The sequence below is a fragment of the Bactrocera latifrons genome, unplaced genomic scaffold, assembly GCF_001853355.1.
Source record: "Bactrocera latifrons isolate USDA-ARS-PBARC rearing strain unplaced genomic scaffold, ASM185335v1 scaffold_94, whole genome shotgun sequence".
NCBI lineage: Eukaryota > Metazoa > Arthropoda > Insecta > Diptera > Tephritidae > Bactrocera > Bactrocera latifrons.
Window position 1 is genome coordinate 199,920 of NW_017537645.1, and position 14,573 is coordinate 214,492.

At 35.6% G+C, this 14,573-nt stretch overlaps 1 protein-coding gene across 1 annotated transcript; it reads left to right on the forward strand.

Moving 5' to 3' along the window:
• The first annotated feature begins 1,557 nt into the window (after positions 1–1,557).
• On the forward strand, positions 1,558–14,364 carry LOC108977677 (prion-like-(Q/N-rich) domain-bearing protein 25). The gene is made up of 11 exons (XM_018947492.1): positions 1,558–1,672; positions 6,797–7,095; positions 7,158–7,275; positions 7,354–7,950; positions 8,209–8,328; positions 8,409–8,528; positions 9,961–10,227; positions 10,296–10,442; positions 10,522–10,650; positions 10,706–10,858; positions 13,588–14,364. Exons 1-11 carry the CDS (start codon positions 1,606–1,608, stop codon positions 13,689–13,691), a joined length of 2,121 nt encoding a protein of 706 aa, XP_018803037.1. The 5' UTR covers positions 1,558–1,605; the 3' UTR covers positions 13,692–14,364.
• The last annotated feature ends 209 nt before the right edge of the window (positions 14,365–14,573 follow it).

Sequence of the window (14,573 nt, forward strand, 5' to 3'; positions counted from 1 at the left end):
TCCACCTTGGCCAAAATACACTTGTGCCTACGTTATTTCCAATCCTCGAAACGGAACGGAACGGTTCGATTCATTTTTAATGTTTGTAACTGAAAACGGTTTCCCCGGAGTGGTCATTTGAATTTGCTGAATAGCCAGAAATCACCCGGAACTAAATCAGGGGAATACGGTAGTTGTGGCACGATATTGGTTTAAAATTTGTCGCAACGCCCACGAAGATTCAATGCAGTATGCGACAGTGCATTATATGGCGGTGGAAAGAAAATCGCAGTACACCACACTTCGATATTCAAAGAAAACTGTCAACATAACCTTCATTTTTGACCTGCTTTGACGTTGTTTTTTTTAGCTTCGGTTCAGCTTTGCCAAAATATTCGGCCGATGGATCGTCTGTTTCCGGGACGTAAGCATATATCTACTCTCATGGCCAATAATAATACGTTTCAAGACATCCCGGTAGTCAGAAAGTATTGTTTCACCGACGTTAACGAGACGCTCTTTTTCGAACGTGCTTTGACTTTTCTTAGGCCGAAGTGGTTTTCACTGATCCTTCCCATATTCCAACAATGCCAGTAAGATCTCGGACTGTTAATCGTCGATTCTCAATCACCATTCTCTTTATTTTATTGATGTATTGATCATAAGTTAATGTTGATGGCCGTCGTGGTTCGTCGTCAACGCATTCTCCACCCTCTTTTAATAATTGGTACCAATCAAAAGCATTTGTTCGCGTTAAACAATTATCATCAAAGATGTTTTCCATCATTCTGAACATTTTGGCACCAGAAGTTTAATTCAGCATAAAATTTAATAAAACTTCTTTATTGAATAATTTGACTCATCGTAAAAATCGCCGAATGCACTTGATATACTTCAGAAAGGCAATACGAAACAATGACGGACAATTTGATGTGACATTTCACACAGATTTATATCAGTGCGGCGTTTAGTAAAAATTAATTTTATTAATGACTGGTGGGTCATTTTGTGAAGTACTATATAGAAACATACAGAAAAAATTTTATAGTATCCGAGTAATCGCTAAAGGATATTCGAAAAATGTTGATTTGAGAAAAATTCGTTTAAAAATAAACTACTTAAGCTGATTGAACTATAACTTAAAAACTTGTTTGAGACAGCGATTAAAAAAAAATGTTAGTAGGTATAAACTGTTGAAATGTGAAGAAACAAAATAAATCGAAGCATATTCTTTTCACATGGCAAACGTTTATATATATATATTATTAATATACAAATTTCGAAAAAACAGTATTGTCAGGGTTAAAAAACATAAATAAAAATCCACTACTAATTAGTTAGTTGACGCGATAAGTAAAGCGTAAAAATAAATGCAGATGATCACAGTCACACACATACTGCTGCGACTAAGTCGATTAGTTATATTGACTTTATGGTATTGCCAAACACAAGTATGTTATAAAATCAATGAGATAAACACCTGCTTAACCTATATCTTTGAAGATTAGATTATCGACAACAATTGGGCTTTATAATGTTCATGAAAAGTTTAAATTTGGATCGCAAGAAATTGCATATTTGCCAGTTTAACTCTGAAACTCGCAAAGTGAACGTGAAGTTGTCAAAATGTCGCAAATTGGTTTAAAGCGTTTCGGAGTGACATTACTGTTGCTAACGATAGGAATCCTTGCAGGTATATGAGTTTCTAGTGACAGTGAAAGTGATATATTTATGAGCAGAATTATGTATAAATTAGTTTTCAATGCATGTGTGAAAATTAAACTGAAGATTAATTATGTTGGAATATTTGGGAGATTTCGAAAAATTTAGATTTTTAGTCAAACTTCAGGTTGACATAAAATTGATTGCTTCAAAAACTCAATCTCTTAGATCTGGTGCAGTGTGAATTATTACCAATATTTATATATATTTATATATATATATGTTTGTGTAAAAGTGGTACTTTTATGAAACAAAGTGTCAGGGAAATGTCGGATCATAAAATATTCGCAGAAACTATATCTGCAGTCGTCTGCTTGAAACGGAGTCGCCTATCGGGTACAGTTGAACTGTATGGCGACCAAACTTCAGATGCAACCAACTGTATACACGCACAGTTCGCCACAGTGGAGCCATCGTCACCTTTTTCGACTCCCTCCCATTTAATGGCGTACTTGAAGTCTAATCACTAACCATTGTAGTCGAAGAGCTCGAGTTGGCCCGAGAATTTAAAGTGACTCTTGCGTAACTCCGTTTTGATTAAACTTCTACTTATGCAGAATCAACCAGACATAGCAAATAAATGGCCAGCGAACCCCAGTCATCTAACACCCATCTCGCTATGGTCGACCTCGTCGAAACAGAACGTTTCTGGGCCTACCGCAAGATGACTTCGATGATAACCAACCCGAACCTTACTACTCAAGCGGAGACTAGCAACAACGTATCGGCTTAGATTGTTGTAGACTTCCAAATAAGCGTATGAATCATGTTTTATGAAAATCATGTATTTTGCAGTCAATTTCAGATGTAAGAACTGGAAGAACTCTGTTCAAATCTTCTTATTTCCAACACTCAGTGCATTAAAATAATATCTGCCTTTTATCGTAACGTAGAATACTATGTGAAAACGAGTCGAAGTTGTTTTGCCCATGGCTTGAGATCATTGTCTATCAATTTCAGTTTAATCCGAATGGATTAAATTTTCCATAAAAATTCCAAAATATATAAACAAATTTTCTATTTATTGATAAATGAAAAATTTTGAACATCTGTTTGATAGTGGGTTATAATCGCGTAAGCGGTGTTTACGCTAATAAAGAAGAAGAAGATTGGTAGCGGGGAGTTTTTTACTTCGATTGAACTTATAAGACGTGCATACAAGGGCATCTTGATATATAGCTGATATTAGGTAGCCGTAAAAGTCTTTTCGTATTTCTATTCAAATTTTATATTTTCTTATATTTATAATAATAAACAAATATTTACCGTTTGGGTCAAGCACTTTTTGTCATTTTACCGCTAGAGTCATTATTCCATCAGCGTAAATCGAAATTTTGTACACTAAATGACATGACACAATGTGATGGGTAGCACTGAAGATACATATACGTCTACAACGACATCTATTCATCAAAAACGAAAACTTTTTCGACTTCCCAATATTTAATAATTTCACAAGCAATCATATTTGCGATTATAACAAATAGTTGTATTCAGTAATGACTCCAATTTCCTGGCAGGCTGGTTAGAAACTCGATAAGAATGTTGAGAGAAAATTCTTCAAACTGTCAGCTCATCGCAGTTTACTTTATTCTTAAGAAGTGGTACAACAACAATTGAAACGAATTACCACTATTAAGGATCCGTAACATTAATGAAATTGAAAATATTTCTAGTAGAGAGCACTTTTAAATAGCTGATACGAATCAACTCACTGAACAGTGTTGACTAACACAAAGCTATTTATAGTTGTAAGACTTTGTAACCACCTTTAGATATGTGAAAGTCATTTGAACTTCTGAAAGCAAAAAAACAAAGAAACAGAGATTTTCGTGCAATGATGTCGCTCTTAGTTCCTAAATATTAATTCAAAATCCTACTGTATACGAAACCAGAGGTATAGAATTTCACAACATCTAGAAAACTCGTCCCGTAGTTAAGGTATTTTTAAATTATTTTGTTAGGTTTAAAAACATTATATCCACATTCAGAAATCAACAATTGCACTAGATTTATTCACTATCCATTAGATCCACTCTATATAAATATAATATTAATTGTGGAAATTACCTTTACGTATATCGAGTTGATAGGCGACATATTTATATTATATTTAGAAATTCTTTTGAATAAAAATTATTTGCTTCAAAGAATCATAGACTTTTTGTGATGACCTCGTTTGAAAAGATGTTAGTAAGTAAAATTTTTATATTAATGTTTATTGTAACCCTGATAAGTGAATTATTTTATGGCACTACGTATGCACATGTGGCAACAATGTGAATAGCTTACGTGTATGCGTATAAATATGTATGTATGTATATTGTGCATCTGAATGAATATGTTCGAACGTCAAAGTGTACACACATGTCTAGTTCAACGTTACATATCACCTTTAACCTATTGATTTTAACATTCATGTTGGTAATATATGTATGTATGTAGAATTATGGCGCAATCTCAGTTCCAGTTCCAGTACGAAAGTAATTAGGGTTGAGGTAATTGAATAACACGTTCTAAAGTGTTTTTGTTTTTATATTTGTAACGATAATAGTACAACCGAATTTTTTTATATAAACCAAGGGTAGTTGAATTTCGATTTTATACTCTTGCAACATGTTGTTATAGATTTTTTTCACCGAAAAAAAAAACTTTCAATTTTTTTTTCCAATGCTTACCCTGTCAATCGTTAGTGATTGACAAAACAAAAATCCTCCCTCAAGCCTCTAAGAGGTCGCTGTTTTTTTTTTTCAGGTTCCCATTCATTTAACATAGGAATTTTCGTTTTTTCATTCAAACTAAAATTTCACCAATTAATTTTCGTTTCTGAAAAATAACCATCACATATTCAGAAAGTTGGCTTTTCAAACCGTAACGCCTTCGGTGATAATTGTTTGTCGCGAACACGTGTTTTTGATTGGTAGAAATTATTCAAAGAGGGTCGAGAACGCGTTGACGACGAACCATGTCCAGGACAGACATCAATTGATGATAAACAATGCTTTTTGAATACCAAGATGTCACTCAACGTATTATTAATGCCGAGGAGTCTTGGATCTACGCTTTCGACCCGGAAACAGACGATCAATCGACCGAATATATCACGTTAAAGCAGGTGAAAAATCAAGGTTATGTTGACATTTTTCTTCAGTTGTCGAGGTAGGGTTCACACCGTAGAGTTCTTTTCAACCGGCCAAACTGTTAATATGTAAGAAATACTATTTAAGTGACATGCGCCGTTTGCTAGTAGCTATTCGTAAAACATCGTGCTATTCAGGAAATTCAAACGAACGCTTCGGCAAAACCATTTGAGTCATTTGAGGACATTAAACGTGAATCGTTACGCGCATTGAAGGTTATTCCTAAAATTTACTTTAATAACAAACATAGGTTGAATCGGTTCAATATTTCCCTTAGTCGCCGTTTAGATAATAAAGAGATTATCGAACTTCCAGTTGACTTGTATGTATGTAGTATTGTAGCCAATGTGAGCGTTATTTTAATGGAATTATGAGAGCGTATTTTTTTAATAATAGTGTATCTTTGTAAGAAAAAGGATACAGGCGGTTTAAAACTAACCTTAGACCTCATAAGCCGTAAGACCTGGAAGTATTTTGTCGATTTTGATCCTTGAAGATTACAGGAGTATAAAATATCCGGTTACACTCGAACTTAATACTTCCTTACTTTTTATTTATAAATTTGAATTATCAAACTGATAATGTGATAATGGCTGAACTTAGTTAATTACAACGTTATACATACATACATATTTGTAGCAATAATGAATTGTATTTTACTATTTACGACTTGCATCGAGAGTGACTCTGTGCATATGTTAACTATAGTTCGAAATACTATACACTGAAAATGATGATAGTTTTCCTTCGCTGTCAAATCAATAAGCAAAATGCAAACTTTTTTTCCAATCAGCTGATTTGACATTCAACTTAACTTTCGTTTATGCACCGAACTTAACCTGTCTCCCTGTGGTATGTGAAGAAAATGTGTATGGTATATACTGTCTAAGTAGACCATTTAAGTCGTGATAAAGAAGTTTATACGTATGTAGATTGAACTTACCCATGCATAATATAACCGAGTAGAAATGAGGCATAAATACAGGGTTTATCCGGAAAGTAATAGGACTGATTTCCTTTCGTCGCGACTGTACTTTCTTTCGTTGATGACTTCGTGTTAATGTTGTTTTAATCGAACTCAGTCAAAATAAAAGAAAAGAAAAAACGTTAACTTCGCCTGCACCGAAGCTATAATACCCTTCACAAATATAAATGACTTCGTAATTCACTTTCCTTGAATGGGTTAGTTTGTATGACAGCTATGGTATGTGTCTGAATATTAAAATCCAGTGAGATCAGTTGAATAGATCCTCCCCTTCTTTATCATTTTCAGTAAAGCTGAGAAATAATATTTAATTAACGTTATGCATAATAACTGAAAGGGTCAGGAAAATTTGATTTGAACAGTTTGATGAGTAAACCCCTTTGCATCTGGCATTACTCCACTGGAGAACTACTAATACTACGTAAGATCTTATATGGTTGATATAATTCTTAATGGACAGAAAGTTTACATTTTCAAAAGCGAAGCATAAATGTTCAATGGGTCCTCTCAGGAGTATTGAGATGGTATAGAAAACTGTGAAATTTTTTTTATGCAATCTAGTTATCGTTTGTCGATTCTTTGTAATTACTTAAATAAATAAATTTATTCTAGTTTATTCACTATGGTCTCCTTACGTATATAAGTCTACCAAGAAGTTTCAATATAAGTTTGGCGAAAGCTAGACAGTGGAGGAGAAAGTGTGTAGATATTTCTGTGACAATTTGCGTCGGTTAAGATTATTAACTTAAAGCATTTATAAAAAACTCCCTAAATTCATAATTAGTGTGTAAAGATCTGACTCTGTTCGGACTTACTCCACCTAACAATGTCTTATTCTAGGCCAAAAACTTCTAAGTACTAAATAATATTGGTAATATTTTCAATTGAAGTACATACTAAAGGTAAATTTCTACAAACAAGTATTAATGTTTTTATTAACTGACTATTTTTCTATCACCTTCGATCATAGCAACCGATGCATTAATTTGGCCATGCGCTTCGAACAATGATTGCACAGCCTTAGACTCAACATGCTCCTCAGCGACGGCAAGTTGTGAATGTAATAGTTTTGAAACTGTTTTCTCTAGCGACTTGACAAAATGTCTGAAGACGTCACTAATTGGTGACAAATGCGAAGACACAGTTCAGTGCAATCTTATGCCATCGGGAGCCAGTTGTAAATCCGGGGTCTGCGACTGCGCCGATGGATATACTTATGTTGGTGGACGTTGTAGACTACTGAATGGTTTGAATGGCATATGTGAAACGGTAAGTTGGCAAGAAATTTGGAGTTATAAAAAAAAATAAGGAATGAACTTTTTTCATTGCAGGATAACGATTGCCTTTTCGGTTATGACCGCGAATCAGTTGCCTGTGTCGACAATGTTTGTAAATGTGCTGAGGGTTATTATCACAGGACTGGAAACATATGTCGTCGTAAATCAATGAGTAAGTGTAAAGTGTAGTTGTAATTATGAAAAATGGTTAAGTGATATAATAATATGATATATAATATGATGTTTTCAGAAATTGGCGATGCCTGTGTCGTGCATACGGACTGTGAAGATTTAGGAACAAATGTGCGGTGCACTAGTTTAAGGTGTGTCGAGGTATCACAAAGCGATTCGGAATCATCAAAAACCGTTTTAGATGCCCGAACCAATACACTGACACTCACAAATACAAACGCAGGCACGACCAACACAAACACTCATACGAAAACTGATGGTGGCAACGAGAAATCTCCCTCATCAGACGGTACATCACAACTCTCGAAGTCATCGAGATCAACCAGCGGCACCAGTAAAGATACTTTAGCATTGGTGAATGGTCGTAGTGATTTGACTGACGACACCGACAATAACGAGACGGGGCAAGAGGAGGCAAGCGGTAACGAACAGCAGCGGATATCACGTGAAATCGCCGTACAAACAAGTATCGATGCGTTTGAGTTGAAACCATTGGCACCGTTAGTTAAGAATGTCGGTACTGGCACCACATCCAGCGCAAGCAGTCGACGTTTCTCGCGCTATAGACGTCGTCAATCTGCATTCCGCTACGATGATGAGGATAAGACTTTATCGACGATATCGAATACTGATGATGATGGTGATGAAAGGCTTTGTAAGTATTTACAAGTTATTGTGATAAGATCAAGACACTTATAGTAAACTTAAATAGGGTTTAGTGAGAGGACATTAATTGTGACGTCAGTTTAGCATAGAAAAGATAAGAGTAATGTAAATAAATATACTGTTAGAGAGTTTTTTGTAATCAAGCTTCGCTAAAGTGACGTCATCAAAACTAGACTTACTTTAATATGTCATTTCTTACATATCCTCTCTATAACACATGTTACCATCTATGTTTCCTCTCACTTAGATGGCAGCTCCTGTACAGAGAATGGTAAATTGTGTGTGGGACTTCCGCATTCGATTTGCTCACACAACATTTGCTTCTGTAGATCTGGGTATTATCCAAGCAATGGAAAATGCTTTGCAGGTGAGTTGGCAAGAAATTTGTTTACTTATAATATCTATACTATATATGTATGTATATAAATTTGTATTTTTTTTTTTCAGAGCTTGGTGAGATAGCGGAGAGTGCCGACGAATGTGAGCACACATTCGATTCATTATCCAAAAAATGTATTTGCCAAAGTAATTACTTCTACGAACGTAGTTTACGCTCTTGCCGAAAACGTAAGTATCGTTTTGATGAGTAGTTGTGTTGAAATTTATTTATGCTACGAAATACATATAATTTACGAAGACATATTACCCGAAATTTTGATCAAATAATTTGAGAGAGAACCCGAATTTTGATTAAAAGCGCATAACGATCGCCATTGACGGTTACGTTCCAATCGGCAACACTTTTGAAGAAATATGGACCGATGATTTCACCGGCCCATAAACCACAACAAACCGTTTGTTTGTTTGGACATGGTTTGTCCGGAAAGTAGTAGGACTGAATCGATTTAAAAAGATTTATTGAACCAATCTTTACAATTCTTTAAAAACTTTAAAAATGGGCTCCGTTCGTTAGCGTCGATGCAACGTTGTCAGCACGATTTCCAAACATTGAAGGCGTCACGGAAGGCCTTGAGAGCCGAGATGCATGCTGCTTGTATACCCTCTGTAGTCTCAAAATGCTTGCGTTTCATTGGTCTTTTCAGGCTGGGTTGTAGGACGGCTACGAAAGCGTTGGAATGCCCGACTTGGTTAGATAGTTGTTCACAAGAAAGGCGGTGTGAGTCGGAGCGTTGTCGTGGTGCAACTTCGAATAGGCTAAGATAACTTTTCAGGCCCGATTGACCCTTTGTTTGAGTCTCTTGAGGACTTCCACCTAAAACTTGGCGTTTATGGTGTACGATGCCTTTGACGTCAAAAAATACAATGAACATCGTTTTCCCTTCTCGGCCCTCCAAAAAGGCCTGTTGCCACAGAAACACACCATTTCTTGCTAAAGCAACATCTGGTACGCCTGCTTGATCATATCAAACGTCTCTTACGCAGATTTACCGAGTTTCACAAATAATTTAATTGGAAACCTCTGCTCTAACGAACGCTGCATTTTCGGCTTGCACCACACAGAAGAAACTTTACTTACTTTCCGGACAAACTCTGTACATACCCATTCAGCCAGAAATGGGCGTCATCGCGGAACAAAATTTGCATCGAAAATGTAGGATTTTCTGGCAACTTTTCAAGAGCTCTAGAGCAAAGCGATGTCACTTAGGAAAGTCGAGCGGCTTCAGTTCCTACACAGGGTGTATTTTGTATGCTTTCAATTTGAAATGAACGAAGACTCTCCACAATTTTCGTGTACACTCTCAGTTACGGCTACTATATTTTCTTTACTGCGTGCTGGACGTAGTCTTTTCGGTCGAATATTATTCCATAATGGATGCTCGGTCTCAAGATTACAGATTATGTTGGCCATAAGTAGAGCTATCACATCTCTGTAAGAGCTATTAGGATCAAATACTAAAGAAATCATTAGAGAGAATTTTTGGACAATTTTTTGCATTATCTTTACTTAGTTGCGTTCCAGAAACCAAAATTTGTTTATATTTAGTATTTTCAACAAATATTTATTCAACTCTTTCACATTTCGCCAAATTCACCATAGCAATCCTATATACCTTATCGTGTACCTCGGACAGCCAATGCAGTCCATTCGGCGCCGCCCATTGCCCTACGATAATTCCAAGACGTTGCACCTGCGAGGAGTATGCACAGTACGATGAATTGCAACAGTTGTGCGTCTACAAACAGGGTCTCGGCGAATTTTGTGAAACGAATGAGGCCTGCAGTACCGTGGCGAATGCCGTATGCCTAAATAGTAACTGTGCATGTAAGGAGAATTTCCTCGAAAGAAATAACACTTGTATACCAGGTGGGTTGACTTTAAAGATTCAAACGGAAACATTTTTTCTTAACTTGTACATATATGTATGTGTTAAGGTGTCGGTGCTAGTTGCGATGCAGATGTAGAGTGTGGAGTGGAAAACTCGATTTGTGATTTGACCTCACCGACAAGTGAGGAAAGAGAAAAATCTTGTCAATGCAAAAAAGGCTATGTACATTTTAAGGATGAGTGTCTTAAGGAGGGTAAGTTGGAGCACAGTGTTCACTTTGGAGCTATAGAACTAGTGGTTTATGTTTATGACATTTATTTTAACACAAACAGCGGAGGAACTTGACGATGAGTGCATTGAAACGGAGCAGTGTAAACCATTGTTGGGTACATGCATCGATAAGAAATGTTCCTGCACCTCAGAACAGCATTTTAAATCAGGGCGTTGTGAGCAAAAGAAAGGTAACACTCAAATTGGTATTATTTTCGATATTTCTAAAAATTTTGTGTGCTTTAGTTCTTGGTGATATTTGTGCTCGGTCTACTCAATGTTTCGTTGAAAAGGAGCCGGAAAACGTGGAATGCCGTAATTCGGTTTGTCAATGCAAGTTTGGTTATCAAGCGGACGAAGAACAGAAGACTTGTATACGTGTGGTGTCCAGTACCAAAAGTAAGTTAAATCTCTTAACTTTTTATTGAATTAATTAACTATTTAGTGACCTATATAAGTAGTATATACATTTGAAGAAAAAATATGCTTTTGCTCTCTTATGATCGACAAACTCTCTAGATATCTATGAAATGTTTTATAAATATTAATTCTAGAAAAAGGCGAGATAGCTAAGGCCTCAGTTTCAAAATTTTTACAATTCCATACTATCCTGCCTAACATATTAGTCTTGCTTTCATCCAAATTTGATGAATACATCTTGTCAAATTAAACGATTTTTAATACAAGTACTGGATTCCGATCGTTAAGTTTGTATGGCAGCAATATGCGTTAGTGGTCCGCTATCGGCGGTTCCGATAAATTAGCGGCTTCTTTATGAGAAAAGGCCGTGTACAAAGTTTCAGAATGTTATCTCAAAAATTAAGAGACTAGTTCGTATATATACAGAAGTACCCATTGACGGACATGGCAACAACTTCGCTCGTAAAGCTGATCACTTATATAGGTACATATATACTTTATAGGGTCTCCGACGTTTCTTTTTAGGTCAGAATTTTCAGTTTCCATGTCATTCGGATCTGAGTAACCGGAACGGACCCGGACTTTTATCCGGCCAAAGACTGTCACCACGGCACCATTCCTCGAAATTTCTTCAATAATGTTTTTTGCCGCTACAAAAACAGCAATTTCAGATTCACATTGCTTTTTTACCGACTTATCCTTGCTTTTAGCGCGAAATTCGTTAGATCTCCTTTTCGACTTCGACGGCGTTTTTCAAAAGATTCAGTCTTTTTTGTACGAGTCTCGCTTCATAGAGGTTGATGGACGACTCGGAGAAGCAAGTTTTCGATGACTTTACGACTTTCGCAGTATGCAAAGATACTTGTGTTCGTGATAAAGTAGACTCTCCAAAAAACTTTTGCAACATTTTCAATGATTCCGCAGGCTTGTTTATATTGAAAACCCAAATATCAACCGAATTCGTGGTTAAATTTTTTTTCATGGTAAAAATCTCCAGGCAAAACTTTCATGTCGTAAACAAACAGAAAAAAAGACACATTAACTGGCATATGGAGATCGAACTGCAAGTGAACATACAAAGGGTTATACCAATCTAGAAACAGATTCTAATTCAGCCCGCAAGCACATATGTACATAGGTTAAATGCACCAGCCTGATCAAGTGGTATAACTAGAGAACGGGCGGTGCTTAAACTTAGAAGAACTCTAATATTGAATTGAATATACAATTCAGAATAATACCTTCCCTTGTAGTTTATTTTGTCCAGTCGCTGAAGCCTAGTGTTTTGGTGTGATTGCCTTGAGGGGTTGATTCGTAAAGAAATTTTTGGTTGACCAAATAGTATACTTTTGAAATGGAAAAACGCCATTGGGTCCAATTTTCGATGACTCATTCGAACATTTTGACTGGTAGCTAATGACGAGCGTGATTTTTTGACCTAAGGCCTGATTCGAAGATTGTCCGCATAGACTTTAGACTTTACATATTCCCATAAGAAAAAGTCTAACCGTGTGATATTACCCGATCTAGGTGGCCAATTGACCGGCCAAAAACGTGAAATTATCTATTCACCGAAGTGTTCTCTCTATAAATCCATTGATTGATGCGATGTGTGGAAAGTGTCGCCATCTTGTTGAAACCAAATGTCGCCGAGAGCACGAGTTTAAATTTCAGGCATCAAATAGTCGGTTATCATGGCGCATTAACGGTCGTCATTGACGATTACGTTCTCAACGGCATCATTTTTGAAGAAATATGGACCAATGATTACACTTACCCACAAACCACACCAAACGGTTATTTTTTCTGCATGAAATGACAATCTTGAATCTCTTCAGGTTGCTCTTCGTCCCAAATGTGGCAATTTTGCTTCTTTACAAACCCATTGAGCAAGATATTGGGCTCATATTTGCAAAAATTTGGGTCGAAAACGTCGGATTTTCTGGGAAGTTTGCAAGAGTTCATAGGGCGAATGATGTCGCTTGGGAAGGTCGAGCGGCTTCAGTCCTTGCACAAGCTATTTATGTACGCTTTCAATTGAAGATCTCAACGAAAAATGCTTCCGAGTTTCTACGATCGGAGTTGAATCGGCTTTCCACGGTCTTCGTGTACACTTTCAGCTAAGGTTGCTTAAGGTTTTCAGCACTGTGTCTGGATATGGTCTATTCGATCGAATACAATCCAAAAATGAATGCTGGGTCTCAAGATGTATGATGGTATTTTACTTCGATCCATAGGTTGAGCGAAGCGCGCGAAACACATTCTTTACAGAACGTGAATTTTCGTAATAAAGTTGGACGATTTGTAAACGTTGTTCAGGCGTAAGTCTTTCCATGATGAAATACCAAACAACTTAACAAAAATAATATGACAGCTTGGCACGACTCACACATTATCTATCAAAACAAGGCTTTTGAAAAAACAACCGCTACTGGGATCACCCGTTAGAATAATACTAAGAAACGTAATTTGTTCAGCTTAATCAAATATGAAACACAAAACCAATTGAGAGTACATAAAGTGCGAGGAGATTAATTGTTGGATTAGCAGTGAACTTCAGGAAATTTAAAAATAAAAATCATTTACTTGTACTAATTAATCTCGGAAATTTTTTAAGCTGAAATTTTCCAAAATATTTGACTGAACTTGTTTTTACCTTTATAATGTGACAATTGTTTTAACAAACGTTTATTATGTTCTCTTTCTAGATTCTTCCGGAAGGCCAAGTGCTCTTAAAATAATAACATTCCTATTAATAGGAGCAGCTTTCTTAATAACAAGTGCAGCAATTAAACAGGCTTATTATGATTAAATTTCAACTAAGTTAAATAATATGCTAATGTAATTAGGAGCGTAAATTATTTCTGTAAAATTATTCGGCCACAAAATAAAGAAACAAACAAAAACGTAAAACGTAATTAAAAATTCAAATTAATAAACGAACATATTTCAACGGCATTCTTAGGTATTAAAAGATAATTAATTAACATTTTTGTAATTTTCGCTTCAAGCAAAAACTCAAACACCGGCTTGAAAATACTATTTAGCATTCTTATATTTGATTTACCAAAACGCATACATACACTTACAAAAATACAAAAAGAAATTGCAAAAAATTATGCATAAAGTATTACGAGCTAACACACGAGGTATGAATTAAATATACAAAAACCAAAGATACAAATAATTAATGAAAGCAAAATTCCAAAAGCAATACTTTAATATTACCTAACTCTTGCAATTACTCGTATTTAAAACTAATTAACGGTTAAGAAGATTTTAAGTCAATCATGTAAACTAGCAAAGGAAATTATTTTTTAAATTTAAGATTCCTAAGATTCTCCGTAAGTTATTCATATGCACATACATAAATATAACATTTGTCATATCTGGGTGCATATAAACTGTAGTAATATAACTGACAAATTTGTTTTAGCCTAAGATTATAGTTAATAAAACTTTTGAACTTATTGCCAAAAACTTAACAAGTGATTTGTTATCTTTATACTTTCATAAGTTGGACAAGTCTAGAAAATATGACTCAAGTTCGTAATTAGCCTCATTCAGTTATAAAATTCTTTGCTTTGTATAGTTTCCGAAGCTTTTGCGAATTGCCAAATCCATCGCCACTGAACTTTTACAACGAAGAAAATGCCTCTTCTTCTTCAGTACTATTATCTTTAACCACTTTGTG